This window comes from Stegostoma tigrinum, chromosome 14 (assembly GCF_030684315.1).
Source record: "Stegostoma tigrinum isolate sSteTig4 chromosome 14, sSteTig4.hap1, whole genome shotgun sequence".
Classification (NCBI taxonomy): domain Eukaryota; kingdom Metazoa; phylum Chordata; class Chondrichthyes; order Orectolobiformes; family Stegostomatidae; genus Stegostoma; species Stegostoma tigrinum.
Genome location: NC_081367.1, coordinates 75,305,366 through 75,326,566, shown reverse-complemented (window position 1 = coordinate 75,326,566; position 21,201 = coordinate 75,305,366). Strand labels below are relative to the sequence as shown.

General features: G+C 42.9%; 1 protein-coding gene across 2 annotated transcripts in view; it reads right to left on the bottom strand.

The window, feature by feature from the left end:
• rasa2 (RAS p21 protein activator 2) overlaps positions 1–21,201 on the bottom strand; it is a 189,509-nt gene that overhangs the window by 108,291 nt on the left and 60,017 nt on the right. For both annotated transcript variants that reach the window (XM_048541904.2, XM_048541905.2), the window contains exons 3-4: positions 7,654–7,757; positions 80–174 (exon numbers count right to left, since the gene is read on the bottom strand). In XM_048541904.2, the coding sequence (XP_048397861.1) occupies positions 80–174; positions 7,654–7,757 (199 nt within the window). The remainder of the gene's footprint in view (positions 1–79; positions 175–7,653; positions 7,758–21,201) is intronic.

The following is a 21,201-nucleotide window of genomic DNA, read 5'->3' as shown; positions in this document are numbered from 1 at the left end:
CTCTAGACCCCTACCTTAGCTCATTTCAAAAACACTTGGTTGTTGATTAGAGATATTTAGGAAAGCTTAGTTAATTTACCTGAACTTCAGAGTTAGCGTCAACAAGCTGCAGTGCAAACCAGTTATCCTGACAGTTGTACTTGCACAGATCTTCCTTTCGGATTGATACTTTACCTGAAAGAAAGAAAGAAAGACATCAGTTGCAAATAATGGTCATAACTTAATTGATAGGAATTATCAAATGAAAATTCAACTAAATTTAAGCACAGATCTTTCTATTCACTTGAAAATTGCGATCACAGCTCTATTCAGGTAGTTTCACGGATCAAGGCCAGTCTGAGATCGAATTCTATTCCAAAATGTTAAGCAGGCCAATGCTACCCAGCAGAACAAACAGCCCCAAATTGTTCAAGAGTGTATTCATTCAAATGAAATATGAAAACAAGATCGCCATCTGCTCAACTCTCAGGAAAATATTAAATAGTCTGATGATTGAAGAGGAATGTTTTTGGTTTCTGAATCACTATCACAAGTTACACCACAAAAACTGAAAGAACTACAGATGCTGTAAATCAGGAACAAAAACAGAAGTTGCTGGACAAGCTCAGCAGGTCTGGCAGAATCTGAAGGAAAAGAGAGACTTAACATTTCAGGTTGGGTGACCTTTCCTCAGAACAGAGAAAAGTTTTTTCCTTCACACAGTGTTGACAGGAAGGTAAGGTTGTGTTTTTTTTCTCTCTAGTATAAAAACTTACCTCGTGCAGCAACGGCGCTTTTGTTTTTCAGCGGCACCAGCGCAAGGCAGAGTGTCAAAGGGAAGATAAGGTTGCTTTTTTTTTCTCTCCAGTATATATATTTGGGTGGTTGCTTTACCAAAACACTACTTGGATAGTGTCTCCCACCCATCCTCTTCCTCTAACCAAAAACAAAAGGGTTGAGTTCCAATTTGGTAAGGTTACCAGTTTTATTTTCTTACAGTAGTCTGTTTGGGAATTCAGAACATTGGGAGTGGATGTTAGGGCAGTTGTATGCTCCTCCTGTAGAATGTGGGAGCTAAGGGTCACCACTAATGTCCCCGCTGACTTCATCTGCGGGAAGTGCACCCAACTGCAGCTCCTTGGAAGCCCCGTTAGGGAACTGGAGCTGGAGCTGGATGAACTTTGGATCATTCGGGAGGCTGAGGGGGTGATAGAGAGGAATTATAAGGAGGTGGTCATACCCAAGGTGCAGGAAAAAGGTAGCTGGGTGACTGTCAGGAAGGGGAAAGAGAATAGGCAGACAGTGCAGAGATCTTCTGTGGCCGTTCCCCTCAACAAGTACGTTTTGGATACTGTTGGGGGACAACTTATCAGGGGTAAGCCATGGGGTACAGGTGTCCGGCACAAGAGTCTGTCCCTGTTGCTCAGAAGGGAAGGGGGGGGAGAGGAAGACAGCATGAGTCATTGGGGACTCCACCGTTAGGCGGACAGATAGGAGATTCTGCGGGGTCGAGAAACTCGCGGTTGGTGTGTTACCTCCCAGGTGCCAGGGTCCACGATGTCTCAGATCGTGTTTTCGGGATCCTTAAGGGGGACGGGGAGCATCCCCAAGTCATGGTCCATACAGGCACCAATGACATAGGTAGGAAAATGGATGGGGATGTAACGCAGAAATTCAATGAGTTGGGATGGAAGCTTAGAGCTAGAATTTTATCTCTGTGCCCCAAGGTGAGGAATAGAGAGAGAGCAGATGAACACGTGGCTACAGGGATGGTGTAGGAGGGAGGGATTCAGATACCTGGATATTTGGGGCTCATTCTGGGGTAGGTGGGACCTCCACAAACGGGATGGTCAACACCTGAACCAGAGGGGGACCAATATCCTGGGGGGAAATTTGCTAATGCTCTTTGGAAGGTTTTTAACTAATTCAGCAGGGGGTGGGAACCTGAATTGTAGCCCCAATGTACAGGAAATTTAGAGTAGTGAGGTCATGATTAAGGTTTCAAGGTCGCAGGAACGTACTGGCAGGCAGGAAGATGGTTTGAAGTGTGACTACTTCAACGCCAGGAGCACCTGGAATAAGGTGGGTGAACTTGCAGCATGGGTTGGTTCCTGAGATTTCGATGTTGTGGCCATTTCGGAGACATGGATAGAGCAGGGACAGGAATGGTTGTTGCAGGTTTCGGGGTTTAGACATTTCAATTAGAGTGGGGAGGTGATAAAAGAGGGGGGGGTGTGGCATTGTTAGTCAAGGACAGTATTACAGTGGCAGAAAGGACGTTTGATGAGGACTCATCTACTGAGGTGGTATGGGCTGAGGTTAGAAACAGGAAAGGAGAGGTCACTCTGTTGGGTGTTTTCGAGGGGCCTCCAAAAAGTTCCAGAGATGTACAGATAAGGATTGCAAAGATGATTCTGGATAGGAGCGAAAGTAACAGAGTAGTTGTTATGGGGGACTTTAACTTTCCAAATATTGACTGGAAACGCAATAGTTTGAGTACTTTAGATGGGTCAGGTTTTGTCCAATGTGTGCAGGAAGGTTTCCTGACAGAGTACGTAGATAGGCCAACAAGAGGCGAGGCCACACTGGATTTGGTACAGGGCAGTGAACCAGGCCAGGTGTTAGATTTGGAAGTAGGTGAGCACTTTGGCGACAGTGACCACAATTCGGTTATGTTTACTTTAGCGATGGAAAGAAATAGGTATACACTGCAGGGTAAGAGTTATTGGTGGGGGAAAGGCAATTAGGCCAGATTTAGGATGCATAGGATGGGGAAGGAAACTGCAGGGGCTGGGCGCAATTGAAATATGGAGCTTGTTCAAGGAACAGCTACTACGTGTCCTTGATACGTATGTGCCTGTCAGGCAGGGAGGAAGTGGTTGAGCGAGGGAACCGTGGTTTACTAAAAGAAGTTGAATCTCTAGTCAAGAGGAAGGAGGAGGCTTATGTAAAGATGAGGCATGAAGGCTCAGTTAGGGAGCTTGAGAGTTACAAATTAACCAGGAGGGATCTAAAGAGAGAGCTAAGAGGAGCCAGGAGGGGACGTGAGAAGTCTTTGGCAGGTAGGATCAAGGAAAACCCTAAAGCTTTCTATAGGTATGTCAGGAATAAAAGCATCACTAGAGTAAGATTAGGGCCAGTCAAGGACAGTTGTGGGAAGTTGTGCATGGAGTCCAAAGAGATAGGAGAGGCACTAAATGAATATTTTTCATCAGTATTCACATAGGAAAAAGACAGTGTTGTCGAGGCGAATACTAAGATACAGGCTATTAAACTAGATGGGATTGAGGTTCAGGAGGAGGTGGTGTTAGCAATTCTGGAGAGTGTGAAAATAGATAAGTCCCCTGGGCTGGATGGGATTTATCCCAGGATTCTCTGGGAAGCTAGGGAGGAGATTGCAGAGCCTTTGACTTCAATCTTTAAGACGTCATTGTCTACAGAAATAGTGCCAAAAGACTGGAGGATAGCAAATGCTGTCCCCTTCTTCAAGTAGAGACAACCCTGGTAATTATAGACCAGTGAGACTCATTTCGGTTGTGGGTCAAGTGTTGGAGAGGTTAACAAAAGAGATGGGACTTATAATCATCTAGAAAGGAATAATTTGATTAGGGATAGTCAACACGGTTTTGTGAAGGATAGGTCGTGCCTCACAAACCTTATTGAGTTCTTTGAGAAGGTGGCCAAACAGGTGGATGAGGGTAAAGTAGTTGATGTGATGTATATGAATCTCAGTAAAGCGTTTGATAACGTTCCCCACAGTAGGCTATCGCAGAAAATATGGAGGCATGGGATTGAGGGTGATTTAGCGGTTTGGATCAGAAATTGGCTAGCTGTAAGATAGAGGATGGTAGTTGATGGGAAACGTTCATCCTGGAGTGCAGTTACTCGTGGCGTACTGCAAGGAAATCTGTTTTGGGGCCACTGCTGTTCGTCATTTTTATAAATGACCTGGATGGGGGCAAAGAAGCTTGGGTTAGTAAATCTGCAGATGACACTCAAGTCGGTGGAGTTGTGGATAGTACGGAAGGATGTTGCAGGTTACAGAAAGGCATAGATAAGCTGCAGAGATGGGCTGAGAGGTGGCAAATGGAGTTTAATGCGGAAAAGTGTAAGGTGATTCACTTTGGGAGGAGTAACAGGAATACAGAGTACCGGGCTAAATGGTAAGATTCTTGGTAGTGTGGATGAGCAGAGAGATCTCGGTGTCCACGTGCAAAGATCCCTGAAAGTTGCCACCTAGGTTGATAGGTTTTATTGGTAGAGAGGGATTGAGTTTCGGAGCGATGAGGTCATGTTGCAACTGTACAGAACTCTGGTGCAGCCGCACTTGAAATATCGCATACAGTTCTGGTCGCTGCATTATAGGAAGGATGTGGAAGCATTGGAAAGGGTGCAGAGGAGATTTACCAGGATGTTGCCTGGTATGGAGGGAAGGTCTTACGAGGAAAGACGGAGGGACTGGAGGCTGTTTTCGTTAGAGAGACGAAGGCTAAGAGGCAACTTAATAGAGACATACAAGATGATCAGAGGATTAGATAGGGTGGACAGTGACAGCCTTTTTCCTCAGATAGTGCTTGCTAGCACGAGGGGACAGTTTTAATTTGAGGGGTGATAGATATAAGGCAGAAGCCAGAGGTAGGTTCTTTACTCCGAGAGTAGTAAGGGAGTGGAATGCCCTGCCTGCAACAGTAGTAGACTTGCCAACTTAAAAGGACATTTAAATGGTCATTGTATAAACATATGGATGATAATGGAATAGTGTAGGTTAGATGAGTTTAGGGTTGGTTTCACAGGTCAGCGCAACATCAAGGTCTGAAGGGCCTGTAACTGCGCTGTAATGTTCTAATTTCTATGTATTTTATGTATTCATATATATGTAAGAAAACCCTAATTAAGACTTCAGAAACAGACAGAAATTTCTGGAAAAACAGGACAGAAAGCAGAGTTAACACATCAGCTTCAGTGGCCCTTCTTCAGAACTAAATTTTGACTTTAGTTTTCCTCTTAACTGAATACTTCAATATTTGATACTCTACTAGAATCCTTCACTCCCAATAAATTTTGTCCCTTGACCCTTGTTGTACTATAGCCTGGTTCCCTCAACACAGCCGAATTAGTCTAAAGCCTTCATAATAGCACTAACAAATCTCTCCAGAAGGAAACTGATCCTAGATCTGTTTAGGTGCAACTGATCTAGCCTGTTTAGATCCCAGCTCCCCGAGAACTGATCCCAATGTGCCAAGAATATGAAGCCCTCCCTCCTGCACTTGCTCTCCAACCATTAACATTAATACACACTAATGCTGGATACTGGCTGCAATCCAGACATTGCTATCAAGGTTCCAGTCACTAGTTTCCTACCTTGTCTCCTAATATTCTGACTTCCCTCTTCCTACCAACGCCACAGACATTGATATGCACCATGGCTATTGACTATTCACCCTCCAAGCTGCTCGGCAGCTATTTGGTGACATTCTTGCCCCTGCCTACAGAGAGGCCAAATATCATGCATTTACATCTGTTGCCAAGACATCAATGCTTGGCTGATCCCTTGATGATCTGATTACCTATTACTATTGCTCTTCTTTGTGCCCCTCTGGCTGCAGTCCCCATATGACACATCACCTTCACCAATATTCAGAACTCAATGCTGGTTGGAAAACAAGACACATTTACCTCACTCCTGCATTACCTGCCAGTTTGTTCCAGACTGTCCAGTGGTCATTTACTTTCTCTCTTCCTGCAAATGCCTCACTACAGTGACTACATTGAAAAAACACTATCCACAAAAGCACTCAACCTTGCAGATGCTGAGCGGTAATTAGCCTGGTAGGGTAATGGATGGGAAAGTGTTGGCCCAGTGGTGGTATTGCTAGATTATTAACCCTGAGATACAGGTAATGTTCTCAGGGGGGAAAAAAAAACCTAATTTCCAAAACACAAAACAACTCAGGTGTAGCAGATCTGTGGAGAGAGATCAGAGTTAACATATTGTGTCCAGTCCTCAGAACTCCTGGGTTCTGAACTTCAGAGGTTCTAAAGATGGTCACTGGATTTGAGACATTAACTCCAGTTTCTATCCACAGGTGGTTCCAGACCTGCTGAGTTTTTCCAGCTGTTTGTTTTCTTTTGTAATTTCCAGCATCCGCAGTTCTTTTGGTTTTTTGTTTAATATTCTTGGGACCTAGTTTCAAGTCCTGCCAATGGCAGATGTGGAAGTTGAATTCAATCAAAATCTGCAGCACAATTGAAGGAGTGTGAAACAGGTCAGGAACAATGTGAAGTATCAAACATGCAGGGATGCCAGCTGCTATGCAAGCTTAGAAATCTGGTGCACGAATGCTGCTGACAACACTTCCTGCACAAATGGTTACCTGGTATGGTATGCTCCAGGGGTCTGAGCTGCCCTGCCACTCCTCTACCAAATAATACAGGTTGTGACTTAAAAAAAACTCAAATATAGTGATTACATTGAAATACTTTCATTAACCTTTATTATAAGAAAAAATTAAGTTTTAATTTCCTAGTTCCTACAGTAACTTCCTAACTTTGCATAAAGGGAAATAAAACTACAGTATAAAACAGCCAAACAACACACAGCCTTGCTGCAAGAGCTATTTCTCAATACAGTGACCCTGATTTGTTTCACACATTGCCAATCTGATTTGCAATGATTCAGGCCTGCTGCACATTCTTCCTGATCTATCTCAGTGATACAGATCTACTACATGATAATCCCAAACTGCTTCACACTCCCTCCCAGTCTGCTTTAGTGATTCTGCCAAGCTGCACACTTGTACTCTAAAGGGATGTTCATTACTCCATTAAGCCAATTAGATTTGAACAAAAAGATATTCATACCTAAAATGCCATTCATGTTTTTAGCATATTTTTAAGCACCACTTGTTCAAGTAATAACTTTGTCAAACATCAATGTGACAAAACTAAATAACTATATAAAGTTACAAAGCAAACTCTATACCAGTGTGCTATTCACGCTTGTTTAAGAGGGTAGGCTTACACTGTTTAATCTTTAATCAAAATATTTGAAGAATGATATCTCTCACAATTATTTGGCTTGATAAGATCAGATCCATTGATGAGTTATGAGTGTATATATTAGGGTTCTATTCCATCCCATCCCCACTACACACGCACACTTAATTCGCTAAAATGCTGCAACTTTTAATGCAGAGATATTACAAGAGCATTATCCAACTTAAATGACCCGAGAAATAGAGGTTGAGAAAAGAAAGATGGAATAAACCTCAACCTGCTTCTACATATGTGAGCAAATTATCTACAGTATGATTTTATTTAAATTAAAAACATATTTAATAATATAGCAAATTCAGCAAAACAATCTGGAATTTAGGTTTAAATACAGCGTTGGACATTGTTTAAAAATTATTATCCAAAGACCACAAGAAATCCACACCAAATTCAAATGTATTATGACCCTACGATTTCTTAGCTCCTTGCCCATAGAACACCAATAATTCTAGGGACATAGGCAATTTTGATATTGTTGACACTGGAATTTATTTAAAGGGCACAGAATAAACGATATCACCACTCAAATGTTCCTACATAGGAAAGAAAATAGGGTAGAAACTCAGTATAGGGAACATGCAGAGTTTCATAGGTGAAGATTATGGTTACTTTGCAACTTACCAAAAGGGACATCCTTCTGAAAGAAACTTTTATCATAAATATAAAAGGAGAGGTACTGGAAACTTCGAGGAATTTCAAAGTAAAAATCTTCACCATAAAAGGGACTGTCAAGAAAACAAATGTTGCAACAAGAGATTAATAAATTGCGGCAGGTTTACAAACATTTGAAACTAACACATTTATTACACAATTTGTAATATTTTGAATGTTATTTCTTCACCCTATGACATCATCCATCCACAAAATATACATGAAATACATCAATAATTTTCAAAATTATAATTGCAGATAAAAACTGTGGGGTGGCACAGTGGGTCAGCGGTTAGCACTGCTGCCTCACGGCGCCAGGGATCTGAGTTCAATTCTATGCTCAGGTGACTGTGTAAACTCCACTCACTCCATCCCTCTGCCTGCTTGGGTTTCTGCTGGGTGCTCCAGTTTCCTCTTAGTCCAAACATGCTAAATTGCCCATGTAGTGTTCAGAGATATGCAGGTTAGGTGGATTAGCCATGGAGATTGCAGCATTACAGGGATAGAGTGATGGCAAATCTGGGTCGGATACTCTTTGGAGGGTTGGGATGGGCTTGATGGATCGATTGGCTTGCTGAATGTTTCTATGATTCTATAAACCCAATTTTTGCACCGCGGCTTTGAAATTTCAAGCTACTTGTTTCAACAGCTAATATCTTGGTACTTCTCACTTAATAGAAAAAGGCACATCATTTCTTGTCTAGACTAGATTCAAAGACCTCAGCAACAATGAGCCACCTTCCAGTGTTTACAGAGCTAAATCAGGCTCAATTATTTACCCGAGATACAGACCCATCAGGCTTCGGTTCACTAGTGTCAGCCTCCCCAGATTCAATCTAACCAAGTAAAAGCAACAAAAGACCCTGCTTCCTTGTCCCTTTATCCAGTTCTGCGATCACTGACGATAACTGACAGTCATCTGTGATTACCACAAAGCTTTGATGTAAACGCAAAACATACGAGCTCCATATCTGTCACATATGCGATAGATATTTTGGTTATGTACGCAAGACTGAATTCTGCTCTTGAATCTTTAATTCAACGACTTGAAAAATTACAGCACCAGAACTTTTGGGCGGCACGGTGGCTCAGTGGTTAGCACTGCAGCCTCACAGAGCCAGGGACCCGGGTTCGATTCCAGCCTCAGGCAACTGTCTGTGAGGAGTTTGCACATTCTCCCAGCGTCTGCATGGGTTTCCTCCGGGAGCTCCGGTTTCCTCCCACAGTCCAAAGATGTGCAGGCTAGGTGGATTGGCCATGCTAAATTGCCCATAGTGTTCAGGGGTGTGTGGGCTATAGGGGGATGGGTCTGGGTGGGATACTTCAAGGGGTGGTGTAGACTTGTTTGGCCGAAGGGCCTGTTTCCACACTGTAGGGAATCTAATCTAAAACTTGGTACAAAGTGTAGAGTGGGTGAGCTAACTGGAAATAAACAGCCTCACTTGAGCATCAACCTCCACTGCGTGAAGTCACAGGATCATAAGAAATAGGGGAAGAGAAGGCTATTTAGTCCTTGAAACTGGTTTTGCTGTTCAATAAAATCAGCTATTCTGACTGTGGCGTTACTTCCGCTTTCCTGCTTCCCCACATAACTCCTGATTCTCATGTAGATGAAAACAGTCTGACTCAACACTGAATACATTCATTGGCCCAGTCTTCAATGCACTCTGCAGAAGAGAATTCCAAAGATTAAAGACTCAGAAGTAATTCCACGACACATCCACATTATACCCAAGACCCCTTATCTGCATGCCCAAGTTCAAAAATCCCCCATGACGGCAAACATTTTTTCAGCAACTACCCTGTCAAATAACTTCAGGATTTTACATGTCTCAATTAGGTTATATCTCATTCTTCTAAATAAATGGGAACAAAGGAACAAGAGTAGGCTATTCAACCCTTGAGCTGACTGTACCATTCAATGAGATCACAGCTGATCTGTGGCTGAACTCCACATCCCTGCCTTTGGCACATCTGCCTTAATTCCTTGGCTTAAAAATTTACCTCAGATTTAAAATTAACAACTGATCAGCATTCACTGCTATTTGTGGAAGAGAGTTCCAAACATCTACCACCCTTTGTACGAAGAATTCCAGTGAGTAAATTTGCTGTGACAGTGGTTAGCACTACCACCTCTCAACACCAGGGACCAAGGTACAATTCTTGGGTGACTGTGTGGAGTTCATACATTCTCCCCATATCTGCATGGGATTCCTCCAAGGTGCTCCAGGTTCCTCCCACAGGCCAAAGATAAGCACAGCCAGACTACCCGCCATACAAAATTGCCCATACAGTGTCCAGAGATGTGTCAGTTAGGAGGATTAACCATGGTAAATGCAGGATACAAGGATAGGATCAGGGGCTTGGTCTGGGTGGGATGGTCTTCAGAGAGTCAGTACAGATTCAAGGGGCCAATGGCCTTTCTCTGCACTGTAGGGATTCTATGATTATATTCGACAAGTCCCATCCTCTTAACCTTTCTTCATTAGACAACACTGTCATTCCAGAAATCATCCTAGAAAACCTGTGCTGAGCTTCCATTGGAAGTAAATCCCCCATTGAAGAAGGGCAAAACTGCGGTCCAATGTTTGTCTGACATAAAGATAGAAACATTGGAATCACACAGGTCTGGCAATGTCTTTGTAGAGAGAACAGAATTAATGAATCAGGTTTAAGAGAACTTCTACAAATTTGCCAGCTTATCTTCAATAAAGTTTGTCCCTTCATCCAAGTCATCAATACTGTTGGCTTTGTAAATAGGCGAGGTTCCATCACAGATACTGAGACACTTCACAATTTACAGTTTGCCAACCTGAAAAGAAACATTTATCCAATTGTTTCCTGTTAGCTAGCCAATGCTCTAACCATGCTAATATATTGCACCCAAGACCACGAGCTCTTACTTTGCACAGTAATCTTTTATATGGCATCTCATCAAGTGCTTTTTTTTCCCCAAAATTCCAATGCAGTACACCTACTGGTTCCCTTTTATCCACTCTATTTGATACATTCTCAAAGGATCTAACAAATTTGTCCAATGTGATTTCCCTTACATAAAACCTTGCTGCTCTGACTGTGTTGAGATTTTCTAAATGTCCTGCTACTAATGCCTTAATGATGACAGAATTCTTTCAGTGACCCTTGCTAGGCTAGTTGGTGGATAGATTCCTGCTTTCCGACATCCTTTCTTACAAGTGTTATATTTGTAATATTCCAATTCAAGGGAAACTTTCCAGAATTTAAGGAGTTTTCACAGATTAAATCTATCCACAACGGCTGCAGCCACTTGTTTCGAGACCTTAGTAGAAAGTGCATCAAGATTACTGGGACTTGGTCTTTCATCCCATTCGCTTTTCCAATACCTTTTCTCCTGTAATGGCAACAGTTTTAAGGCTTTCCCTCCCTTTTATTTCATGATTTTCTATTATTCTTCAGATTGCCTTTATGCCTTCAGCAGTTAGTTAACAAAACATTGTTGAGTAGAATATTTGGTCCAGACAATCTGCCACACAAGAAAATAAATAGCATAACCAAAGGGCAACTGTAACTTACTATCACTTCCACTTCTTACACAAATCCCATCATATGAAACAGCTTACTTTTTAAAATGGTGCTGACAGAATTACGAAGGAATTACTTTCACATAGTTCGAGACAACCACAGATGAAAAGCCAAAAATACATCAAATTAAAATGGATAAGTAAACAGAACTACTCTTCTATACATTAGAAGACAGATGATAAACAACAATTAACAGCACAGGATTAAGGGCCACAGTTTCAACAACTCATGAGGCATCTCTACCATCGTGAAACCCTAGAATCCAATACGGAGAGTCAAACATCAGTGTAAAGCCCAAAACAAACCCAAATACTAATGCGACAGTAAGATATTGCTGATGTTGGAAATAGAACTCTGATGAAAAGTCAAATCTGAAATACTAAGTTTCCCTCAACACACCATAAGATCACAAGATATAGGAGTAGAATTAGGTAATTCAGCCCATCAAGTCTACTTGGCCTTTCAATCATGCCTGATATGGTTCTCAACCCCATTATCCTGACTCCTCCCTATAATCCCTGATCCCCTTACTAATCAAGAACCTGTTTGTCTTAAATATAATCAATAACTTGGCCTCCACAGCCCCCTGTGGTAATGAGTTCCACAGATTTGTCACATTCTGGCTGAAGAAATTCCTCAACTTGGTTCTAAAGTGTTATCCTTTCACTCTGAGGTTGTGCCCTCAGATCCCAGTCTCTGCTAGTAGCGGGAACATCTTCCCCATGTCCACTCTATCTAGGCCTCAGTATTTTTTAGATTTCAATGAGATCCCCTCATTCTTCTAAACTCTTGAGTACAGACCCAGAAATCGCTACCTCTCCTCACATGACGAGCTCTTCATCCCCAGGATCATTCTTGTCAGCTTCCTCTACACCCCCCCAGTGCCAGCACATCTTTGCTTAGATTTGAGGCCTGAAACTGCTCAATACACTAAATGTAGTCTTATCATAACGTTCTGCAGCCTGAGCAGTTCATCTCTGCTTTTGTTTCTTGCCCTCTTGCAATGAATGCTAACATTGCATTTGATTTCCTAACTATCAACTGAGCCTACATGTTAACCTTAACAGATTCCTGAACTAGGATCCCCAAGTCCCTTTACACATCAGATTTCCAAAGTTTTTTTTTCAATTCTATAAATAGTCTATACCTCTATTGTTCCTACCAAAATGTCTCAGCTCATGCTTTGTCACACTGTATTCCATCTGCAAATTCTTGGCCCACTCACCCCGCATATCCAATTCTTCTGCCGCCTCCTCACTTCTAAACACTACCTGTGCCTCCACCTAATGAAAATCAAAGAACTGCAGATGCTGGAATTCAGAAACAAAACAAAAATTGCTCAAAAAAGAAACTTAGATATGGCAGCACCTGGAGACAAAGCAGAGTTAATGTTTCTCTGCTTTCTCTTCATGGATGCTGCCAGGTCTGCTGAACTTTGCCGGCAATTTTTGTTTCTGTTCCTTCCACCTATCTTTGTGTCATGTGCAAACTTAGCAATGATGCCCTTAGTTCCTTCATCCAGATTTTTAATATATAGCATGAATAGCTGTGGTCCCAACACTGACTCTTACAGAACTCAAGTCAGTCACCGGCTGCCATCCTGAAAGACACCTTTATTCCTATGCTCTGCCCACTGTCAGAGCCGATCTTGTACCCTAAAACATCTTATTTAGCAGCTTCCTGTCTTGCACTTTATCAAAGGACTTCTGGAAATCCAAAACAGGTCATATCCACTGCTCCTCCTTTGTCTAGCTTGCTCATTACCTCAAGAATTCTAACAGATTTGTCAGATTTGACCTCCCCTTGATGAAGCCAAGTTGGCTCTGCCCTACTATACCATGCACTTCCAAACTCCGCAATCTCATCCTTAATAGTGGACTTTAAAATCTTACCAACAGTGGTAAAGCTATAGTTTCCTGTCTTCTGTGTGTCCCTCCCTTCTTAAACAGGGGTATTACATTAGCCACATTTCAGTTCTCTAGGGCCTTCAGTGATTCCCAAGGATCAGTTTCCCCTGTGTTTTCTCCTACTGATGGACACTATACTCATACATCCGAGTTTTGTGAGCATTTTCTAATTACTAGATTACATTGATAACAGATAAGCACTGTAATGTATAACTTTCCTAAAATGATTCAACCAAGATCATTAAAATGCAGTTAGTTTTTCCAACTGCAAGTAATTCCACAGAAGATTAATCAATTCCTTCCAGCTCCTAACCAAATAACTTCTGTTCTTAAAAGATCCACTAACATAGAACATTACAGCACAGTACAGGCCCTTCGGCCCTCGATGTTGTGCCGACCTGTCATACCAATCTCAAGCCCATCTAACCTACACTATTCCATGTACGTCCATATGCTTGTCCAATGACGACTTAAATGTACTTAAAGTTGGCGAATCTACTATCGTTGCAGGCAAAGCGTTCCATTCCCTTACTACTCTGAGTAAAGAAACTACCTCTGACATCTGTCCTATATCTTTCACCCCTCAATTTAAAGCTATGCCCCCTCGTGCTCGCCGTCACCATCCTCAGAAAAAGGCTCTCTCTATCCACCCTATCTAACCCTCTAATTATTTTATACGTCTCAATTAAGTCACCTCTCAACCTTCTTCTCTGTCATGAAAACAGCCTCAAGTCCCTCAGCCTTTCCTCGTAAGACCTTCCCTCCATACCAGGCAACATCCTAGTAAATCTCCTCTGCACCCTTTCCAAAGCTTCCACATCCTTCTTATAATGCGGTGACCAGAACTGTACACAATACTCGAAGTGCGGCCGCACCAGAGTTTTGTACTGCTTCACCATAACCTCTTGGTTCCAGAACTCGATCCCTCTATTAATTAAAGCTAAAACACTGTACAACTTCTTAACAGCCCCGTCAACCTGGGTGGCAACTTTCAAGGATCTGTGTACATGGACACTGAGATCTCTCTGCTCATCTACACTGCTAAGATTCTTACCATTAGCCCAGTACTTTGCCCTCCGGAGACTCCTACCAAAGTGCATCACCTCACACTTGTCTGCATTAAACTCCATTTGCCACCTCTCAGCCCAGCTCTGCAGCTTATCTATGTCTCTCTGCAACCTACAGCATCCTTCGTCACTATCAACAATCCCACCGACCTTAGTGTCGTCTGCAAATTTACTAACCCATCCTTCTATGCCCTCATCCAGGTCATTTATAAAAATGACAAACAGCAGTGGACCCAACACCGACCCTTGCAGTACACCACTAGTAACTGGTCTCCAGGATGAACATTTCCCATCAACTACCACCCTCTGTCTTCTTTCAGCAAGCCAATTTCCGATCCAAACTGCTACATCTCCCACAATCCCATTCCTCCGCATTTTGTACAATAGCCTATTGTGGGGAACCTAATCGAACGCCTTGCTGAAATCCATATACACCACATCAACCGGTTTACTCTCATCTACCTGTTTGGTCACCTTCTCAAAGAACTCAATAAGGTTTGTGAGACACGACCTTCCCTTCACAAAACCGTGCTGACTATCCCTAATCAATTTATTCTCTGAGATGATTATAAATCCTATCCCTTAGAACCTTTTCCAACACTTTACCAACAACTGAGGTAAGGCTCACTGGTCTATAATTACCAGGGTTGTCTCTACTCCCCTTCTTGAACAGGGGAAACCACATTTGCTATCCTCCAGTCATCTGGCACTATTCCTGTAGACAATGACGAGTTAAAGATCAATGCCAAAGGTTCGGCAATCTCCTCCCTGGCTTCCCAGAGGATCCTAGAATAAATCCCATCCGGCCCAGGGGACTTACCTATCTTCACCCTCTGAAGGATTTCTAATACCTCTTCCTTGTGAAACTCAATCCCACCTACTCTAGTAGCCTGTATCTCAGTATTCTCCTCGACAACATTGTCGTTTTCTAGAGCGAATACTGTTGAAAAATATTCATTTAGCGCTTCCCCTATCTCATCTGACTCCACCACAACTTCCCTCTATTATCCTTGATTGGCCCTAATCTTACTTTCATCACTCTTTTATTCCTTAAATACCTATAGAAAGCCTTAGGGTTTACCCTGATCCTATCCGCCAACAACTTCTCATGTCTCCTCTTGGCTCTTCTGAGCTCTCTCTTTAGGTCTTTCCTGGCTACCTCGTAGCCCTCAAGCACCCTAACTGAGCCTTCACATCTCATCCTAACATAAGCCGCCTTCCTGCTCTTGACCAGAGATTCCACTTCCTTCGTAAACCACGGCTCCCGTGCTCTACAGATTCTTCCCTGCCTGACAGGTACATACTTATCGAGGACACGCAGGAGCTTTTCCTTGAATAAGCTCCACATTTCTAATGTGCCCATCCCCTGCAGTTTCCTTCCCCATCCTATGCTCCCTAATCTTGCCTAATCTCATCGTAATTGCCTTTCCCCCAGCTATAACTCTTGCCCAGTGGTATACACCTATCCCTTTCCATCACTAAAGTATACATAACAGAATTGTGATCGCTATCACCAAAGTGAGCACCTATTTCCAAATCTAACACCTGGCTAGGCTCATTACCCAGCACCAAATCTAATGTGGCTTCGCCCCCTTGTTGGCCTGTCTACATACTGTGTCAGGAAGCCCTCCTGCACACACTGGACAAAAACTGACCCATCTATAGTAATCGAACTATGGTGTTCCCAGTCAATATTTGGAAAGTTGAAGTCTCCCATGACAACTACCCTGTCTCTCTCACTCCTATCGAGAATCATCTTTGCTATCCTTTCCTCTACATCTCTGGAACTATTCGGAGGCCTATAGAAAACTCCCAACAGGGTGACCTCTCCTTTCCTGTTTCTAACCTTAGCCCATACTACCTCAGTTGACGAGTCCCCAAACATCCTTTCTGCAACTGTAATACTGTCCTTGACCAACAATGCCACACCTCCCCAACTTTTACCATCTTCTGTTTTTACTGAAGGTCACTAAAGGTCACTTTGAAAATCATGCCACTTTATAAAAACATGCAGCATCTTAAAAAAATAAAACTAAGTCCATAAATTGATCAATGTACACTTCATTTGTGAACATTTCATATTTGTTCATTCTTCTGGTATCTTGAACTTGGTTTAATACCATGTTGATAACTTTATGCACAAATATAATTGACCGATTGCAGTTAGACTCAGAAAAGGCCAAGTGATCCAATGGCACGTCCAGCAGTATCACCTGCATTTGCATTTAGTTGAGGTATCAGGATGGTTAGAGGGTATTTTTTTGAAGTGTTTGCGATGTCACAAAGAAAATGCAACCAGCATCAACCCATTCAAAATGGCAGTTTTGACTTTTGTTCAATATTAGAAACACCCAAACAAATCAGCTCAGTCAATTGGACAAAACTCATTTTTAAAAGTAATAGTATGAAGTAAAGGTAAGAAAGTAAAAACGTAATGAGGAAACACAAACATGCCCAGGAGGCATCAATTTGGGTCATGTTCTCGTCAGCAACGTCTAATCCCACTACAGCTGAAGTTACACAGGCCTATAGATCACAGAACCTTAACTGCATATACAATTGATTTTAATTTCAGAGTTTTTCTTCCACCGTTCAGGCAGTGAGATCCGTATACCCTCCAGACTTAGTTCAAAAGACTACCCCTCCAACTTTAACTACTTCAGCTGTTTTAAATTTATTTTCCTTAGTTAGTAACCTCTGTTCTCAGAAATGGGTCCATGCACTTTATCTAGGCCCCTCAATTTTATAACACAAATAAATCTCTCCTCAGTCTCCTCTGATAAAAAAACTAACTCAGTCGTCTATTCAACCCGAAACACAAAACCTTCCTGCTCCTCTGATGGCCTGCTGTGCTCATCCAGCTTCACACTTATCTCAGATTCTCCAGCATCGGCAGTTCCTACCATAATCAGTCTATTCAATCTTTCTTTACAGGTAAAATTCTATATTTGGAGGTCGAGGGGGCTCCTGATTGAGGTGTACAAAATCATTAGAGGTAGAGATAGGGTGGATAGCAAGAAGCTTTCCCCCGCGCGCCATCCCCCCAGAACACCCCGCCCTCCCCTGCCCAGCACCCCACCGCCCCAGCACCCCCACCCACCCACCCGCACCACCCCCCACCCCTGTTCTTGCAATGTGGTCAGAACAATATACAGTGCTCTAAATGTGTATGTAACACAAACTGGCTCAATCTCTGCTCTTTACATGCCAGCCCTCTGGCAACAAAGAAAATAATCCCATGTGCCACCTTAACCATCTTTCCTAACAGTGTGGCTCCCTTCAGGGACATTTACACATACACTTCAAAAGATTTCTCTGTTCCTCAAACCTGTCTGACTCGTCTCATTCATTGAATATTCCTTTGCCCTGTTTATTCTCAATTTTTTTTTAAACTCACTTGTGGAATGTAGACAACATCTTACTTGCCAGCATTACTTTTGTCGATCCCTAGCTGCCGTTAAGGCAGTGGTAAGCTGCCTTCTTGAACCGCTGCAGTCAAGTGCTGTAGGTTGACCCACATATCCTTAGGAGGGGATTCCAGGATTTAGACCCAGTGAAAATGAAGGAATATTTCCAAGCTGGATGGTGAGTGGCTTGAAGGGGACTTTGCAGGGATGGTGTTCCCATGCACCTGCTGCACTTGTCCTGCTAGATGGGAGTGGTCAGGAGTTTGGAAGGATCTCTGGTGAATTTCAGCAGTGCATCTTGTGGATAGTACACATTGCTGTTACTGAGCATCGGTGGGGGAAAGAGTGGATGTTGTGCCAATTAAATGAAGTACCTTGACCTGGATATTGTTGAGCTTCTTTAGTGTTGTTCAAACTACTCCCATCCAGGCAACTGGGGTGTGTTCCATCACACTCTTGACTTGTGCCTTGTAGATGGTGGACAGGCTTTGGCGGGGTCAGGAGATGAGTTACTCACTGCAGTATTCATAGCTTCTGAACTGCCCTTATAACCACTGTATTTGTGCGATGATTCCAGTTGAGAGTCTGGTCAAGAGTAACCCAAGGATGTTGATAGTGGGGGATTCCGTGATGGTAACACCATTGAACATCAAGGGATGGTGATTATATTGTCTCTTATTGGAAACAGTTATTATCTGGCATTTGTGTGACGCGCATGTTACTTGCCATTTATTAGCTCAAATCTGCATATTGTCTAGATCTTATTGCATTTCAACATGGACTCTTCAGTATCTGAGGAGTCACGAATGGTACTGAACATTGCGCAAACAACAAACATCCCCACATCCTACCTTATGATGGAGGGAAGGTCATTAATGAAGCAGCTGAAGACGGTTGGGCCCAGGATACTTTGCTGAGGAACTCCCACAGATGTCCTGGAACTAAAACGACTGACCAACAACCACAACCATCTTCCTACGTGCCAGGCATGACTCCAACCAGCAGAGAGCTTCCCTCCAACACCTACTGGTTCCAGTTTTGCTACAGCACCTAGATGCCACACTCAGTTGAATGCAGCCTTGATGTCTCGTGCTGTCACTCTCATCTCTCCTCTGGATATCAGCTCTTTTATCAGTATTTGAATCAAGGCTGTAATGTGGTCAGGGCCTGTGTGGCCCTGGCAGAACCCAAATTGAGTGTCACTGAGCAGGTGCTGCTTTATAGCACTGTTGATGACACCTTCCATCACTTGACTGATGGTTGACAGTAGACTAATGGGGTTGTAAATTGGCTGGGTTGGATTTGTCCTGTTTCACGCATAAAAGGTAATTTTCCACATTGTCGGGTTGATGCCAGTGTCTTCACTATATTGGAACAGGTTAGCTAGAGCAGCAGCAAATTTGTTACTATTGCCAGAATGCTGTCAGGGCCCACAGTCTTTTCAGTATCCAGCATGTCCAACTGTTTCTAAATATCACGTAGAGTGAATTGTATTGGCTAAAAGACTGATGCTGGGAATCACTGGAGGAGGCTAAGATGAATCATCCACTCGGCACTTCTGGATGAAGACTACTGCAAATACTTCAGCCTTATCATTTGGACTTGGGCATTGGGCTCTTCCATTATTCAGGATGGGGATATTTGTGGAGTCTCCTCAAATGAGTTGGTCAGCATTCACAACTAGATGTAGCAAGACTACAGAACTTAGATCTGATCTATTGGTTGTAGGATCACTTAGCTCTGTCATTTGCTGCTTATGCTGTTTGGTATGCGAGTGGTCCTGTGGAATTACCAAACCAGGTTGACACTTGATTTCCAGCTATGCTGCTGGCATGCCCTCCTGCACTCCCTTGAACCAGGTTTGATCCCCTGGCTTGATGATAATGGTGGAGTGAGAATATGCTGGGCCATAAGGTTGTAGATTGTGCCAGAGTACAATTCTGTTGCTGCTGACAGCCCACAGCACCTCAAAGAATCACAGTCTTAAGTTGCTAGATTCGTTCAAACTGTCCCATTTAGCACCACGATAGTGCCACACAACACGATGGACGGTATTCTCAATGTGAGGACATAACTTCATCTCTACTTTGCCCATGCGGTGGTGACTCTTACTGACACTGTTTCGGACAGATGTATCCACAGCCAGTAGACTGCCACAAAATTCTCTATTGAATTTTGTTCGTAACTCTTCTTTCCACGGAACCAGTACACTAATTTGCACCAAAAGCTGGTCACTGAACACATCGGAAATTGGGCGTCTCCTTTAATACTACGTACTTCTGGTATTCCATATTTGGTAATTCTTGTGCAGCGTAAGACCACATTTAACTGCGTATAGTAGTAACTGGCTTTCAACCCAAGTATAAGCAAAAGGTTTATCGGGCACGACACTACACTATCCCGTTTTGAGTATACAGTTTTAAGTTAAAAAAAAGGCATAGTTCTTAGGAGTGAGAGCTAAACTTCAAATGGAGGTTGGCAAGGGGATATCACTCATCCAACATTGAGTAGCTATCCCATGGTCACTGGCCAAAATGGTTCAGACGGATAATTGACACAGTAGAAGGGTACTGCCCCTAGAAATATGGCATGTAAACAACTGCTCAGACAGAGTGCAATCTCCATTGAGCAGCTTCATTGAGTGGTCTTCTCCAGAAGAAAGATGGACCACAGAAGAGGAGAAAGACCCAGAAAAAGATTTCCAAACACCTCAGCTGGACAGAAAGACCCTACTGTCACCATTTTAACATGACCAACAAGTTCTGCACCAATAGCTTGTTTCTCCTCTGATATTAGTGAATCATCACCAATTGTCACAGTTGTATACTTTATCTAATTAAAGAATGTATTATTTTTAACTAACTTCTTAAATCCAATAAATGACCAGAAAATGGCTTACAAAATTGTCGACTGCCTGTATTTGGTAACCACGATCATGAACTCCTCCGCCCCCAACAAACATTGACAGTTGCAGTTACTGATGTACTCTGGTTGCTTATTTGGTAACAACTTCATTGTAAAATTCTGATTCTAGTTTCAAATCCCACCAATGCCTTGCCCTGCCATCATTAGTCTCCTCCAGTCCAACAAACCTCTGCATTCCCTAATTCAGGGTTCTTTTGTAACTCCCACTAATCACCCACGCACTGGTGGCCGTGCCTATCACTGCCTAGGACCCGAGCTTTGGATTTAATTCCCAGAACTTGTCCCAAATAGGATCCCACCCTATACCCACAACCTCGCATGCATCACAGCCAACACACCCAAACTACACATCCCTGGATACTATGGGAAATTTAACATGGCCAAGCCACCTAACCTGAACATCTCTGGACTGTGGGAAGAAACCAGAGTGCACTCTATTTTCTTTATTCATTCGTTGGATGAGGGTGTCACTGGCTAGGCAGCATTTATTGCCCATTCCTATTTGCATAGAGGGCAATTAAGAGTCAACCACATTGCTGTGGGTCTGGAGTCACATGTAGGCCAGACCAGATAAGGATAGCAGTTTCTTTCCTTCAAGGACATTAGTGAACCAGATGGATTTTTCTGACAATAGACAATGGATTCATGGTC